A 17,933-nucleotide genomic window follows, 5' to 3' on the forward strand; every position below is an offset into this window, starting at 1 on the left:
TGAAGTGACAGAATAAAACAGCTCCTTGCTGGTAATGTAGGATTTAGAATTGTCACTATTTTAGGATTTAAAATGCCTGAAACTGACAACTTTGCTTTTTTATTTTATTTTTTTCTTACTGGAGTGGCAAGCATACCTTTCCATCATCCTTGGTGCAACCTGGTCAGGGCCAAATAGACTCTTGCAAATATATTTTGTTTCCTGAGACCATTCCATGAAGTTGCCATTCCTCTAACACAGAATGGCCAGCTAACAATGCTCCTCTTGCCTCAGTGGTGTCACCTTTTAGGATATTTAATATTTGAGTTTCTCTGTTTGATAATGATCTTTACACTTTTCCTTTCACCAACTGCCCCTACATTACTAATGGCAGAAAATCATCCTTTTAATAATGACAGGGTGTTTTTTTATCTAAATGATATTTTTGATTATTTGCATTTCTGTTTTGTTTTCAACCTTGACATTGTAATTACCATAGGAGTAATAGAGTATACATAGAGTAATATATATTATATACGATATATACATATATATACTCTCTCTCTCTCTCTCTCTCTATATATATATATATATATATATATATATATATACACTCTGTATATAATACCATAGTCCACATCATGTTTAAGTGCAGGCACTGAAGAATGTAAAAAGACCAATACACAATTAAGTATCTATATCATTATATAATATAAAATTTAATATTATTACATTGTTATTATTATTGTATAATATATAATATTATAGTGGTCTGAAAATATATATTAAAATATATTAAAATAAATAAAAATAAAATATATATTAAAATATATATTAAAATAATATATATTATAAAATATATAATATTTTATATAATATATATATAAAATATATAATATATAAAAATATATATATATTATAAAATATATAATATTATAGTGGTTCTGTACCATGCTGTTGTAATACTGTGCACGGTAAATAACAAACAAATCTTTTTTCATTTACATTGCCATGGCTTAAAATAGAAACCCCTAAAGGTGCTTTTTTTGCTGTACATTAAGTACAATAGATTTTCAAATTAATTGGGTAGAGAACCAAGGGTGTGTGGGGTGCAGACATAGCCTGATTCATCACTGCACTCAATGAGCTGGAAGGTCATTAACAAGAATGAAAGCACATGTAGGCTATCTCAGAATGGGATGCAGCACGATAATTAAGGTAAGATTGCCAACAGAATCATTAACTAAAGTTCACATTTATCTAGAACAGGTAGTATTTTTTTCTGCCATGAATATGGATATATATTTAACTACACTGCTAATTACAGTGAAGTCTACTAATTTGGTGTGTTTCAGATTATCCATTTTTCCTCCAGATTTTAGTCTCTTTCCAGGTAGTTCATTGCAGTTGTTCAATTAATTTGCATCCATTCCCAGAGGTGTTATCTTTATCATTCAATTGATTGCATATACTGGCATTTCTGTTCTTTGACCCACTGATATTCACAGCATTTTCTAAAGAAGCAGACTCGTGAAAAAATGGAAAACTCTTTTAGAAAAAAATTTTAAAAGCCAGTGAAATTTGCCTTTATTAAATAAGTCACACATGAACCTGAAGCTGAAAACCTTGAGGGTAAACTGAATTTATTGCTAGGTATTCCCAGGCATTCAAAATTTCCACTGTAGACTCGTGGAGTGCTTTCATCACATAGGAAATGGTCCCGTGCACCTCTGCTGTAATTGATCTTCAAAGGCCTTGCAGCACTAAAGCACTTTTAGAAGCCTTTAAATTACATTGCCATTTTTTGTAGAGGCATTGATTTCTTGTTCCCACTCTGCAACTATAACAGAGCTTGGAGAGGTTATGGGGGTGCAGGTGTTTGAGGGGCTGAGGGCAGGATGATGGATGCTTTCCACTGCTTGTGCACTTTCACCGTGGCATTTAGCAATGTTCTAACAGGAAGTGTGAGCAGACTTTTATACAGTTTTGTCTTTAGAAAATATTAAGTCCTTTTTGGTCAGAGGGCAAGAAATCTGCTTAATTTCTGGCACTTTGCTTTTAGACTATTTGATATTTTATTATTTTAAAATGTCAAAGTGACAGAAATTATTGCCTTGTCTCATATAAACACCTCTAATGGGATTTTAGAGTCTCTTTTATGATGTAAGAAACTGTCTCTTGTCATATCTGTCACTGTTTAGTAGGATGTAATGGATTATTCTATCCCTGTTGTGAAGAGGTTTTCTTAGAATGGTTTAATTTCTATGTAAAACTACTTTTCAGGAGTTGCTGTTTAATTTGTTTGTTTTTAGGAAACTTATTGCCAAAATTCTCCCACCATCTTTCTGTTTCTGAGAAAATAACAAATTAAGATATTGCTGTTCATAAATCACATGGAGTTTTATTGTAGTTAGTATTGCTCAGTTTATAGTATTTGGAGCTGAATGTTTATTCTAAGCTGGGCCTGGAATATTTACTGAATTTATATCGAATGCAGGGAGCCCCCAATGCAGGGAATGATTGGCATCTGACTCCATGATTCAGAATGCTGAACAATTGCTTTATTAAAACCATTCTATATTACATTATACTATTTTATAACTATACTAAAGATTACTGTACTATAAGAATAGTGAAGAAAAACCCATGACTGTCTGAGACAGGCAGGACACAGTTTGGAGTGATTGGCTAATCACTCAAAACAACTTTCACCTGTGTCTAATTAACCAAATCACTCTGTAAACAATCTCTGTAACACATTCCACATGTTCAAAAGCAACAGGAGCAGTGACTAGAGATCAGAATTTTCTCTTCTTCTCTGAAGTTCTCACTGCCTTCCCCAGGAAAAATCCTTGGGAAACTTGTGCCTGCTGCTCTCTGTAAAGACAGCTGAGGCCACAATGTTATGCTGAAACTTGTAAATGAATAGCCTTGAGAGAACTGGTTTTTATTGGTGAGACATGAATACGAAGTGCTTCAACACACGATGAAATGTGTGTGTTTGATAGTGGTGCTTTGGACATTGCATTCCCTCGTGGTCCAGCCCTGCAGAGGGGTTCGTGCTGCTGCAGACTGAGATCACCCCACGGAGCAGCAGCTCTAAGGAGGGCACACAGATGGCCACTGCCAGGGTGGGAATTGGCTTTGTCTGGGCTGCAAAGGCAGGCCCTGTGCTCGCTGTGGCTCCAGGCACGGCTGCTGCATGTTCAGCATATGCAAACCACTTGCTGATTTTGGAAGAACAGCAGCAACAGACATATGTTAGCAACAGGGGTTAATTTGCCAGATGACAGAAGAAATGCTGAGACTGTAGCAATTTTTTTTTCCCTCATTGAAGAACTCTTTCTATTCTGTTACTGTTTAAACATGAGAAGCACTGGCACACCCCTCTAATCACGCTGATTTCCTAACTCGTGTACATTACTGAGTTTTACCTGTGAAACACTTGCTTTCATTTCACAAATTGAATATTGTTGCTAGTTTGTGTTGATATAGTGTATCATTTTTGCCTTCAGGATTTTTAAGAAAAAACGTTAAAAAAAAAAAAAAGGAGGAGGAGTAATTTCTGATTAAGCACCTTTCAGTTTAATTATTATGTTCAGGATTGAGTTTTTTTACTATTATGATCTTACAATCTGGTTCCTACAGAGAAGAGTTCCTAAGCCTAAATTTTTGGGGTTTTGTGGGGGTTTTCTCGGATTTTTTTTATTGTTCATGCATGTGACTCTGCTGTTTTTAGCTACTGGGAAAAAATGGTAATTAGTCACTGATCATATATTCCTTTAAAAAGGTTCTGTATAGAAACCCAGTCTATCCTATAGATTCAGTCTTGAATTTTTCAGTTAGCTTGTTTATTTATTGGGGCATTTTTCAGGGGTACATTACCTCTAAAACAACACTTAAGTCATATATTTCAAATATTCATCTTTTGCCAGTTCTATTGCTGCAATGTTTTGATATAGATGAGTATGGCATAAACATATCTCTAGGTATTTATCTGCATACATTTGTGATGAACATATGTGGATTAAAGCCATTGCTTTGGTTTATGGATGAATAGGAGACATGTTTGATATTGCAACTGATAACTTTTTGTTAGACTTTTATGTCATTTTTGCAGTTAGATTTTTTTAAAATCCTGTTATGTGGGGAGAAATCAAGTTAGGTGAAATAGTTTTAACAATGAACTTCTAAATGTATGTGCAAAATGTGGTTTACAATTACTTCAAACAGGAAAGAGATCAAAAACATATTAAGGCAGTTGGTAATGACACGTATTGGGTGTCAGTAAAATGAAGTGAGGAAATGTGAAAATTCACAGAATCATAGGGTGGCCTGGATTGGAAGGGACCTAAAAGATGTGAATGTGCCAGAGAGGATGTGCTGACGAGGCTGTGGCTGCCTGGCAAACTGCAGTGCCTGCGAGCTGGAAAAGGCACCAAGTGCTGGGAATGCTGTCTTGGCTAGAGCAGGGCTGTGTTGGAAGCCCTGGCTGCCCTGGAGAGGCTGGCACTGCTCTGCCCTCACAAGTGGGGACACTTGAACACACACCTGGAAGCAGCCAGCAGCCTTGTGCAGCTGCTCCTGGGGTCAGTGCTGTGCTGTGGGTGCTGGACCTGCTCTGTGTCCTGCCTCACCTGCTGACACTGAGCTGCAGCAGCTGCTGAGTGCTGCCTCACAGGATCCTCTGTTTCTCCTGCCTTCATGTTCCTATTAGTGTCCAGGACACAAAGAGAATTTGCATCTTGCAGTGCTGTCAGAATCTGTAGGTGACCTGTGGTACCTTCCTTTCTGTGGCTCTTATCTAAGCTGTGAAATTTTAATTAAGATTCTACCATGAATGAAAAATATACCATTTTAAAATCATTACTCTTGGGCTCCCCAGTAAACCAAAGAGTTAAATTACAAATAATAAAGAGGGAAGACTTTTAACAGGAAGATTGCTGCAGTTGTGAACAGATGTCCTTTGTGAAGAAGCACAATGCTTTAACTGAGCACTGGCTGCCATCAGAAGTCTCACCTCATTGAAAGAATGTTGTTCACTGGCTTTATTTTTGAGGCTTTGTTCTAAATCTGTATTCAGATGACACCTATGTCCTTATTAAACTGGCATGCCAGTTTTTAAGTGGGCATGAAGCCATCCTAACAGATGGATATGACTACAGACATGCCAGGGAATCAAGAGAAGTGTTTCCTAAGGGAGACAAAAGTGGTGTTAAATCTTTATTACCATTTTGGCTGCACGTATGAGGCAGTCAGGAATGAAACCCGTCTGTGATTTTTGCTGAAGGAGACCCAAATGTCTTTTTTAATGACATGATTGCATTAATGACTTAAGAGTTTGAATTTCATTTACCTGGTACATAAGAAATCATTAAGTATCTTCCAAAGGGAATAAGGTGAATAGAAGGATTAAAAAAACCCAACTTAAACCCAAAAGAGAAAACACATAACTGCTTAATCTTGGGCAACAATGGATCTACCTGTCCTTAGGCAGGAAGGTGCTGCCAGGGAACCTCTCCAAGAAGTGGCTTGGAATTTGGAATTGAAGAATATGCATAATACTAAATCTTCTGACAGACCTTGATGAAGAAAATGCAAGATGCTCAAACTCTAAGTTGATGTTTTATTGTTCAAATAAAAGTTGGGGCAGCTAGAATAAAAACAGTCAGAACAGTTGGGCTTTTTCATGCTTTTGAACATTAAAGAGTAGAATGTTGGCAATGTTCTTACATTATGTGTCAAGCAGAAAAGAAAGCAGCTAGTATTTAAATAGGCATCTTCTCCTCTCCATGTCTCTCCCTTGTCTGTCTTGGGCTTTCTTGGGCCATGAAAGGAGGTGTGAGAATGTGAATTGCTTCATCACAGACTTAGAGATTTGTTTAGGTTGGAAAAGACCCTTAAGAATCAGTCCAACTGTAAACCTAGCCCTGCCAAGTCTGCCACTAAACCATGTCCCCACATCCACCGATCTTTTAAATCTCCCCAGGGGTGGTGACTCTATCAGTGCAGCCTGGGCCAGGACTGGACAACCCCTGAGGTATTTCTGCTACTTGAGAGAGCAACACTCTATGTTCTCAGGGGGTTGTAGAGGAGGAAGGTCCCCCCAGTCCTCCTTTTCTCCTGGCTGAGCCCCCCAGGTCCCTCAGCCCCTTCCCAGCTCCATTCCCTTCTCCTGCCTGGCTCCAGTCCCTCAGTGCCTTTCTTACTGAGAGCCCCAGGACTGGGCAGAGCCTCCAAGGTGTGGCCAGAGCAGAGCCCAGCACAGAGGACAGTCCCTGCCCTGCTCCTGCTGCCACACCCTGGCTGGGGCAGGCCAGGTGTCCTTGGTCTCTGGCCCACCTGGGCACACCTGGGCCATGTTCAGGTGTCCCCAGCACCCCCGGGTCCCTCCTGCCTCGAGCACAGCACCTGGCACTTCACCCTGCTGGCCTTGGCACATCCATCCAGCCTGGCCAGGTCCCTCTGCAGAGCCCTCCTGCCCAACTCAGTGCCATCTGCCTTCCTGAGGATGCATCCAGTGATGAGCTTAAATCATCAACTACAATATAAAGTTTTATTTTAGCTATTTTTTCAATTACAGTCTTCCACCATTTTCTTAATTTTTTTCCTCTTTTCCCAGGCCAGTGAATTGCTGATGTTTAAACAAGCACTTGACTCATTTTCCTTACATAACTTGGGAAATGGTGCTTTAGTATTATAATCAGGAATTTATGTACTGGTTCAATAAACTTTTCTTTGTCCCAAGATAGTACAATAATTTCATATTTTATGTGATGTCTTAGTGAAATAGTTTTAGGTGGGCTTTCAAAGGTACAAGGAAGCAACTACAGGTTTATATTTACTTCAGTCCATTTGCAGGCTCAGGCTGAGATCAAGGCCTATCTTGCTACAAATACTGGGGTTTTTTTCCAGTTGCTTTGATTCTATGTGTTTTTCAGAATATCCTGGGAGTTCATCCTTGTATGGGATGATTTTAACTGGTAGAGGTCTTCTAAAATCTAATTAGTTTTTCCTTTTCTTCTATTTATGAATCATGTCCTAGAAGTGCATTACAAAATTAAGTCATTCTCCTGTATAATCAACAAGCTGAGTTTATCTCGCAGCCAGTCAAAAATATAGACATAAAGCATAAATATTAACCTAACTAATTAACACCAAAAAAAAGAATTTTCTTACTAAAATCTATTGATTCTTTTCATATTAGTATTACTGGAAAGTTTGACCTTTCTTTAAAGGAAATGATACAGCTAAGCAGAGTTAAACAACCTTTGAATTTCTATGTAGCTTGACACTTCAACATTGTTCACATCTGAAAATACCCTGTAAATAATTGATCAGCTGCATATGTAAAGTCCTTTTAGGAGATTCTGTATGTATCAAATATGAATTCAATCTTAATTTATGTTGCCAAGTACAACTGGGATTACTGAAGCTTGCAGAAAAATTAGCTCTAAAAACTGGAGGAAACCAATTGTACCTTCTGCCTCAGCTGCTCTCTCAATACAATAAGAGAATTTGGTCTATGCAAGAAGCCCTGCCTTCTCCGTGTTTAAAGGGTATGGAATGGCTCTTATCAAATTATATCAAAGACTTGATTCTTTCACCAACAGACACATGTGTGGGTTTCAAATGAGTTAAAGACAGCAGCAGGCATTCTGCCTTCTGGTAGGAAGCTTTAAGTGACCTCTGAATGCTGGTATGGAGGAGTTTTAAATTCTATATAGTTTGCTCCCACTCCTCTTTAAGGCGTTTGGTGCAAGTTGTTAGTTATGATCTCGTTTATGTTTTCTGATTATTGATCAAATGGGCATCCCTGGCATGTGAAGTCAGGTGTAATTTGGTGATTAATATACCCATAACACTTAACCTTGAATCCTAGGGTTTTATTTTCTATATGAGGACAAATTAAAGATGTACTTTATCTAGAAGACAGGATTCCTCTTGTCAATGACTTTTCTCAGTTTAGTCTCTTACTTTGCTTTTGAAATAAAGCTCATTAGGTATAGGTTTTATTATCCAGTTGCTCCTGGTAACTTTGAAAGCTACCCCAAAGGAATTTTTCTATTTGCTAACAGTCAGACAGTTCAAAGGGACATCTAATAGCTTAAAATTAAGCTGGATATTATTTTGAAGAAGTGAGAGCAGTAAGTATATTTATCCTGGCAGATGTGAGACTGGAATGTGCAAGGAACCTTCCGTCTTCTTTGTGAGAGGTGAAAAGTGACTGAGATGTCAAATAATGTCATATGACTTTGAACTTTGCTGTTATGAACAGCCTGGTAGCATAGCACTCCCTACTGATGCCCTTTGAAGTGCAAGGGTTTCCAAGGCATTATTTTTAAGAACAGTAGTTGTGGGGAAAGAGTTGCCAGCTGAATTTCTCACATGCTGCTGATTTGAAATCTGTATTTCTATGTGTTATTGCAGATTAGTTACAGGTTGAATGTGTTTGTCTAAATATGTTCATCTTCATGTTGAATTAGTTGTAGCTGTTACTGTGTCTGTTGCAGATTGTTAGAGTAAGTTATGGATCCTTATTGAAAGTGTAATTTATACAGAGCAGGTTGAGAGCAGAGAACTTGTAGCACAAAATGTTGCCATGGATAGAACTCTGCTGTAACTGCAGAGTTCAGGTAGGGAGAGGGATGCAGGTGAGTTTTACTGCCAAGGCTTTGCTTGGTGTATGGGATCCACAATGCTATAGAGAAATGTGGGGCTTAGCTAGTGCTGAATCATTCCTTCAGCATATCCTGCACACAGTCAGAGAATCTGGAAAGGAACATAGGGATGGAGCAGAGTGGAGACCAGAAAAGAGAAATTTTATTATATGTGTATTTCCGTACAGTTTAAATATATGTGAAACAGTTTTTATGCCTCACTACAGATGCTGTGCAAGTTCTAGGGATTAAAATGACAAGAAATGGGTTTCACCTATCTGTCTTTAGAATAATAAGTTTGATAACATTTCTTCTGATATAGGACACCTTGATGTTTGAATCCACAAATAAAAAAAATTACAAGCCCCAAAAATGTCATTATTTATGTGTACAGACATGTATGTAACTTTGTTCCTAAATTTCTGACAGTTTTTATTATAAACTGGTCATTTGCAGCGCACCAAGCTACTGCCACACTACCTCTGATTAGGAGTTTTGGCAATCAAGGATCCTAGAATAGTTGAAGAATACTTGGAAGGAATCTGGGAATGTGTCCAGTCCAGCCTCCAGCTCAGCATGAGGTCAGCTCTGAGGTCAGAGCAGGTTGTTCCAGGACAGACTGTGCAACCTGTTAGTTCTGCTGCTTGGCTGTCCACGGGAGGGAGAGGCTTTTCCTTGCATCCAGACTGAACTGCTTGCTTGGCTTGTGATTCCATTTTTTTATTTCATCTGATCCACTTTAAAATCCGTTAAACCTGTGCCGTCTTTCAGTAAGACTCTTACCCTTATAGTCCCTCTACTAAGCACCACTAAATGGAAGTTGGTTAGCAATAAGTGTTATATCCAAAATATAGGTTAAACATTTTTGGAGTGGTCAGAATCTGAATGAATAAATTCTGAACTGGTCAAACTAGGAAATGTTTCCCTCCTGGATAACCTTAGACTGTTGAAGGACAGTTTCCACAGATAACAGTAAAAACAGAGCTTAAGTTTGTTTACTAGCTTTTTCAAGAGTAGTGAGCTAATAGTCTCTTTTATAACCTGCACTTATTTGTTGACTGAATGTATAAACCCTTTATTTAAAAGGTCCTATCACATTTCAGCAAGTTTTTAAGTATTGCATGTAACTTTTTTTGTTGTTAATGTTTCTTTGGTTTAGTTTTGGCTTCAGCTAATAGCACTGCATTTGTTGCAGTTAGATGTAATTCATATGAGCAAATCAAGAAAGGGTTTGCTAGGTACTGAATTACATCTCAATTTCAGAAAACTGTTAACATTTGCTGTCTGCAGTTGGTGACCACGAAGCTGCCAGTCCTGACTTGTGGAGGCTCTCTGTGTCCATGAACACACACCCACCCAGAAGGGCTTTAGGAGGGTTGGTATCCCCTGCTGCTGGGCTCCACTCTGTGTTCTGTGAGAGCAGCCCTTTGGGCTCTGCTGCAGAGGGGAGTCTGGGCCTGCAGGGAGTGCAGGCAGCGTGTCTGTGCAGAATTGGGCACATAAAGGAACTGTAAGCTCTGTGAAATTCATTTTTATGCTGCTGTTCAAACAGGTCTTGTGTTGATATGTGTTCTTTAACTGCTGTCTTACTGGTGAGTTTGTGGGTTAGATTTGTCTTGTAGCTTGCAATAAGTGTTATAGAAATAGTTACCAAGAGAAGAGATACTTTCTGAGGCAAGAAATTATGCTGCTCTCCAGACATGATTAAAAGCTCTTGGCTTCATGTAGCTTGGAGCTGTTACTTCAAATAAGAATAATCTGCAGAGACTCCTTTTGTTGCTTCATCTGCAAAATACAGACACTTACAATCTACTTTCCATTCCTTTCCCTCTTTCCCTTTTTCTCTTTCTTTCTCTCTTCTCTTTCTTTGTCTGTTTCTTTTCTTCCTTCTCTCACCCTTCTGTCTTCCTGTACTAATGCCCTTATTGTGGGGGGTTTCTGAGCCCCTGGCTTGTTTTAAATCACATATTATAAAGTTTCACCATATCTCACCCTGTCCTTTTTTATCAGGGAGTGCACTGTGTGTCCAGGTGCTCTATATCATTCTTTAAAAAAAGTATATTTTTTTTTATTCCTGGATAGATATTGCTGTCATTACAGTTATTTCAAATGTGTGTATTTTGTACTCCTGACATTTCCTATAAGCACCTCCTCTCAAAAAGTCAGTGTATGTGTGAGATTGGAATGTGACTTCATATTTGTGTCAGCTCCCTTAAATTTAAATAAGGATGAATGTATGCACAGCTCTCACTATCACAGGTTTTATAGGCCTTTCATTAGAGTCTTTTCTTTGCATTCTTTTATGTGCCTTCAGAAGATACATTAAAAAATTATGCACATAGTTCTGTTCTGCTGCTTGAGTCTTATTTTCAGAAATAAGTTAATAAATACAGTAATTTTCTTACATTAAAATCCTCCATTACTTAATTAATTTCAAGATGCTTTGTATGTGAGTAATTTGTCCCCAAGTGTTTGATATAAGCTGAACGGCCTTCAGAATTTAACTGAAGAAAATTATTTTTATCAGGAACTTTTGGGTTTGATATATATGAAAATACTGTTGACTTATGAAAATACCACACAAGTTTGGAATATTCCTGAGGCATGACTGGAAAATCAACAATTCCACGTTGGGACTGTGGCTGTTAAAGCATATTGTGTTTCACTGTTTGGGCAGGGTTTCTTTGCACATATTATTTCACTTATATTTGTAGTTAAGACAATTTGCTTTCTTCCAGAATGCAGGGACATTCTGCTTCCTGTGATTACGAAAGAGCTGAAGGAATTACTGGAACAGAAGGAGGATCAGCAGCTCCAGGTGCAGGAGAGGAAGTACTGTGTTGAATTACTTAACAGCATCCTGGAGGTTCTGAGCTGTCAAGACCCTGTAAGTATTGATGATGATGTAGAGCCCAAGTCTGTAGAAAGCCTGAGCTGATTAGGAAGTAAATTATTGATGATGATTAATCTCTTTCAAATATTTAGTACAAGTCAGTGGCAAATTGAACTTTTCTCCTATTTTTCATAAACTCAAACCAAAGGGCAGCTGAGGTATTGAAGATGAAAACTGATTTCTGGGTAACCTCATTCAGCTGAAGATGTCTTTGCTCACTGCAGGTGTTGGACTACATGCAAGGTCCCTTCCAACCACAACTTTTCAATTATTCTGTAATTATTTTACTTATACAGAATAAATTTCAAATTTCATCTTGCTCCTTTTTAAAAACCCCTGTAGTTTCTGAAACAAATGCTTTCCACTGTACCAGTGTTGTAGGGTGTGGTTTCTGCTTTCAGTAATGTCTGGGTAAAACAGATCACTCTTTACTGTGTTTCACTTGGAGACTGTACTTCCTTTATCAGATTTCTGACATTTTGGAACACTGAAATTTTCATCTGGGTGGTTCTTTTTTTTCCTCATTTGAGAGAATGTTCAATTGACTTTTTAGTCGCTCACTTTTTAATGAGCAGTAGGTTATTCAGTGAAACTTCTCAATAATTTGAGGGATTTATTCTGAGAAAACATCATAATTAATTGCTTTAAGAAAGCTATAATTTCCTAACCTGTGAATATGTGCTGATTTTTCCTTAACTATAGTTTTCTGATACATGTCTTCAAACTTTGCAGACTTTGGATTAAGGCAAGCTGTCATTTTAGGAGTTTTTCACTGTTGCTCCCTGGATCATTTCCTAGTAAATAAAATCTTACAGCATATATCTTGATTTCATAAAAATGTTTGATACTGCTGAGGCTTTTCAGTTTGCACAGGGCAATCTTTCCATGTGTATTATGAGCTATTTGCCTCATTGGTTTAGACTTAAGCAGTTCAGGAGGGACTGATCCAAGGGGATACAAAAGAAATATTGGAGCATTGAAATTTGAAATGTAATTCTTAAGATAAATGGTGAAACCATGATAGGGCAAAAATTGAAGCTATCATCTCATAAGGCTACAATGCAAAGTAACCAGCTTTGTTACTGCATCCTTTAAAAGGTAAAACACAGTTGTAAGGCAAGATGGAGCAATACTTTCTCTGTGTCTACCACATAAATGAAGTTTATTTTTGAATTTAACAGTTGCTGTCCATAGCAGCAGTTGCTGACATGTAAAAGACTCATTAAAACCTACTGAAAATATGGTTTTGTAGCTCATCTTTGTGTGAGTGAGAACATTATGCAGAACAGCAGAATTGCTGAGAATTTAAAACACATACATTAAGAAAATATATTGAAATTTGTTCAACAGAAATGGCATTTCTGCAATAGTTTCTTTCAAGGAAGGCAAACTGGAGATTCTCTGTGAGATGTTTGGGTCACCATAATCTACAGATAGTGCTTGCAGTGACTACTGATGCATTTCTGATATAAGGAGAAAAGTCCCTGGGGGTAAGGGTAAGTCCAGCAGTGGCATCAGAACATGCTGAGCCCTTTAGAGGCATCATATTCCTAAGAAATATTGTAGAATAGTTGGGATATCAACAAAAGGACCAGATGCTTCTGTTGCAGAAGGTCCATACCCTGGCCTGCCTCTGGCAGTACAACTGCTGGTCAGAGAAAATATGGATTTTAGAATCTATTAATCATGTGTCATTAACTGTAACACTGGGCTTTGTAACCACAACAGCAAACATGTAGCTTTTTCCTTGCTTGAGAGAGGAATCCATGGATTATTATCTCTTTTTTTTTTAACCAAACACGGATCCTGCTTCAGTCCTGAAAATCTTCTATTAAGATGACTTATCTGAACGAGGAAAAAGGAGCAAAGGAAGGGAACACAGCAGCATCCAAGGATCACACAGTCAGTTCTCTTTAAGAGCCACTACAGATTTCTCTGGAGTGTAACACACATGTTTGTTTTCCAGCTAAAGTGAGAGCTCTCGTTTCAAGGCTGTATTTGCCTTGCAGCAGAAAATACTTTGTAACCTGTAGGCAAATGAAAGAATTCACACATGGCTAAGTTATTGTTTGGGCAGTGTCCTTCAGGATGCCTTTATTCAGTGGAATCCAGATACAGACAGTTGGTTTGGGAATTGACCGAACTATTTCAGCTGGGATTACACTTGAACCCTAAAATGAATGCAGTTTTCTATCCAACAATTCATTTCCTACCATTTCTTAGCCTCCTTCTAAGAAAATGGATGGTTTGACCTGCTGGAGGAGAAAGCTTCAACCTTTAGTAGCAGAATCATGTTACAATATTAATAACACCCGTGTCTTGTCCCTATTTCTTCTGTTTTTTCCATCTCAGTAGAGAAACCTTGTTTCAGACTAGTATTCAAAACTTTTTGGAAACTTAACTTCGATATTTCTGCATTGCATTTAGTCTGTGAAAGTCACCAGAAATAGAAGGCACACAAAGGACAGGGAAGAAAAAACAGCAGTAGTTGTTCTGTTTCATGTGGTGAAAATTTATACTGTGAGGTTATCTTTGAAGTAGTTACAGAATTTTTGAATAATCTGTTTCATTGTCAAAGGAAAGGATATTTTGATATTACCAGCTCTGCTTTACTGTTGTGCCTCACATTGTTTAGTGAGTGGGAACATGGGAATCATCAGATCCTTGTGTTCAAATGCTGTTTTCTTCAGCTGCTGCCTCACTGCTGGGTTCTGCAGGTAGCCGCATGTTGTTAAAATCTCTGCTTTGTCCTGGTTTTGTATGTTTATTTTTATGACTAGACAGTCACTGTTGGGTATCTCAGTGAGATGCCTAGGTTTGATTTTAAGATTCCTCTTCAGCAAACAACTTTTGGACATAAATGGCATTGTTTTGATTTAATCATGTCTGAAATTAGCATTGTAGCTTGAGATTGTGCTTCAATCACCTGTGAAGTGCAGTTAAATCTTAGAACTGCAAGTAAGTCATTGATGAAGGTCATGGTGAAATCGGTGATTTTTTGTTTCTGTTTTAATTAAAACCACTTCCCTTTTTCCTCTTTACAACACTTTGCTTCATGCAGTCTGGCAGTCCTTCAGGAGGTGACTTTGTCTCTAATCTGATATATATGCTATGTTTTAATATTTCCTGAATCAGAACAATTTTTTATTTATAGTGCTTACAAAATTAAATGTAATGATAAATGCCTTCTCTTGGAATCTACAGTGAAATCTTGGTTAAGACTGTAAGTGCAAGAGAAATGAAGAATCTTTTCCTGTTCTGTGCATTATCAGTAATTGGTAGCAGTTGCATTTTAAGCTGTTTAGTAAACAGGCCTGAAAACATTTTAGAATTGTAAAGAAATTTTTAAGGATTTCCCTAACTTATGGTGGATCTTAAAACTTTAGCAAAAGAGAATTTCAAAGGAATGTAGTCAGGAATTCTGCATGTTCTTTCAAGGCCAATTACCTTAAGGTCTTCTGACTTTTCAGCCAGAACAATGCAGGATTATGAGTTATGGTTTGAAAAAGAAACAGTTATCCTTTTATGCGTGTCTTTATTTGTGTGTGTGTCAAAGAAGGAACACAAGTTACACAACTGGGTGCACCAGAGAGGGAGCACACAGGATCTGGTTGGTGCAGAGCTCATTTCCTCTGTGGCTGCCCACACAGTGCCATGGTTTAGGTTTGTGACCAGAACAGTGTTGATAATGCAGCAATGCAATTTTAGTTATTGCTGAACAGTGCACAGTGCCAAGGCCTCCTGTGTTTCTCACTGAGCCCCATGCCAGGGAGGAGGGCAGAGCTGGGTGAGAGTTTGGGAGGGCACAGAGCTGCAGTGAATTGACAGAAGTGTTTCCCAGTGGGTATCTCAAGTACAGGTTGTGTAATGTTGTAATTCCCATGCAGCCATTCAGTGAGTCCCTGTTTGCCACTGCCCGATAAATGAATGCTCCATCAGAATGTGAAGTGCAGGGTTGACTCTGAAAGAACAGAATTGCTTTTCCTGTCCCAGTCCTGCAGTAGTTTAAATAGAAGATAAAAGCTAAATCAAACACTGTCTGCTTTTACCCTGCACAGATATTTTTGAAAGAGAGTGAAATTTTGTTTGGTTTGGATTTCCTATTAACTAATCTGTGCCATCCAGCCCAAGAAGGAGCCTGAAGGTGTTTGAGTTCTGTGAGAACACTCCCTCCTGCTGACCTGCCTACAGAGACTGAGCTCTGGTTGTTCCATGCCTTGGAACAACGGGGAAGACAAACATTTTTGATAATTGTATTTAATTAAATGGAATAATACAATTAATGTTTTCCAAGGGAACATCTATATATGATACAAGTAGTTAATTTAGCTCCTAAAAATTCTTATGCTTAATCAGTGGACTGAAGCCAAATGATGGTGGGTTTTCCCATGTCATCCTTGTGAAGAGAAGTATGATCTGAAAAAGAACATGTTGTAGTTGGTTGTTAGACTATCTTCTGAAGCTACAAGCTGTAAGACAAAAGCTGAAATCTCATGTATTGACAATGTGTGAAAACAATTTTTGTTAATTTCTCAGTGTCGGTATTGAATGCCTAATTGTTTCTTAGATTATCAAGAAGAAATGAAGTCTTAGTTTCATAGAGAAACGATTTTATTTCATTAGCTAATGTTTCTCTGAAAATTCAAAGGTCTAGCAGAAAATAACCTTTGTGTGCTTAAGCATATGTAATAGTCTTTCCAAGAAGGGTTTGTTGTGTGCTGCTTGGGAATTAAGAATAGAGCTCATCTTTAATGATGGAGTCAGGGCTAAATGTTAAAACTTATTATGCAATGTTCTGAACTGTTACTAATTATGGTATAGCACATACTGAAATGTGGAAGTGAACTTACATTATATGAGCCCTCATTTTTGAATTTAAAAAAAAGGGAAACTAATGAACAAATTACATCCCTCTACTAAATGCTCCTACATAGTTTATCAGTCTTGGCTGTTGATAATATTTTTTTAAATTATAGTGGTACACAATGTTCTAAGAACAACAAATGTGTCTTCAGTGCAGCCACTCTCAAGCATAGTTTATGTTATAAACATTGGACTGTACCAGAGAAAGTGAAATTTTAAAGAAAGTAACACCAAACACAAATTATTCTGTGACTGCATTGTTCATTTATAGAATATAACAACTTCTGAAATGCTGTGACAGGAGAGGAGATCACTTCGGCTTATGTGTGTCATTGTCAAATGCAGGCACACAGTTTGTGTGATTGGGACGGGGCTGGCCCAGCCCCATCCCCAGTGGCACAGCTGTGAGCAGCAGGTGAGCAGCACTGACAGCAATGAGCCATGGAGTGCCCAGGGGCACTGAGCAACCTCCAAAGGGAGCAGAGGGCACACAGGGGCAGGGCGTGAGCAGGAGGGGTAAAAGGCTGGGCTGAAGGACAAGAAGGGCAGAAGCTTGAAGCCTTCTGATGTGATCTGATGTTACTCTGTGTGGGTTGAAGCCTTCTGAAATTGTAGGGTGACACTCTGTGAATCATGGCTATCTCAACTGTGACATGTGCTGCAACAGTCAGAGGATCCTGGAGCACTAAATGGTAATAGTGGGTAAACTGCCAGGGTGAGGAACATCCCTGTTTCGGGGTGTGTGGCCTGATCCAGAGCAATCAGAATAGGAGAAAGAAAAAGGAGAAGACCTTGGCTGACTCGGAGGGAAAACGGGACCTGAAGCAGTTTCTCCTGGGATAGTACTGGGGCTCAGACACCTAAAATATTATTAAGAGCTCACCGTGGCTTCTGTGATTGTGGTGCTCTTTCCATGCTGTATCTGACATTAAATAAGGGTCTTGGTGTAAGCTAAATATCCTTTTCTACTAGAAACTAGCTTAGGCTTTTTCTTTCTTGTTGCATGCTGCTTTCCCAAGTTGTTGAGTGATCAGAGTAGTCAGTGAAACTGGTGAAGAGAATGTCATTCCCATTTGCTCAGGGTTTTAGAATAAATAATCAAATGTCCTTCAGCTTGCAAGAGCTGAACTGGGGCCAACCACATCCAGTTTGTGCCCTCTCAGAGCAGCTCAGGTAAATGAAGACAGCTTTCTCCTTTAATAACTCTGCATTTGTGACTGCCAGCTATTTATTTGTGACATTCCTGAGCTCCAGCCTGCCCTGAGAGCACTGACAGATGTGGGGAGCTGGGAGAGAATTTGCTTTAAGTTAACTGTACCAGGGTTAAGCTACCAACTGCTCAGTTAGGGGGAGAACAGGAGTCCTTTGAATGAGAGATGGGAAGTGACTGTTTGAAAAAGAAACAGTTGTGGAGTAGATTGGCTTGAAATTGGTCTGAAATTGGACACAAGTATTCCACTGAAATTGCTGGAACTAAGGAGTAGTGTGAGCAAGAAGAATTAGTGTTGCTCTTTCAATAAGGCTGTTATACTGTACAA

At 38.4% G+C, this 17,933-nt stretch overlaps 1 protein-coding gene across 1 annotated transcript in view; it reads left to right on the forward strand.

Moving 5' to 3' along the window:
- The window catches only part of DOCK2 (dedicator of cytokinesis 2), a 157,022-nt gene that overhangs the window by 44,569 nt on the left and 94,520 nt on the right, over window positions 1-17,933 (forward strand). The window contains exon 26 of the mRNA XM_041487999.1: window positions 11,378-11,526. Coding sequence (XP_041343933.1) covers window positions 11,378-11,526 — 149 coding nt within the window. The remainder of the gene's footprint in view (window positions 1-11,377; window positions 11,527-17,933) is intronic.

This window comes from Pyrgilauda ruficollis, unplaced genomic scaffold (genome assembly GCF_017590135.1).
Source record: "Pyrgilauda ruficollis isolate IOZ18807 unplaced genomic scaffold, ASM1759013v1 scaffold86, whole genome shotgun sequence".
Lineage (NCBI taxonomy): Eukaryota > Metazoa > Chordata > Aves > Passeriformes > Passeridae > Pyrgilauda > Pyrgilauda ruficollis.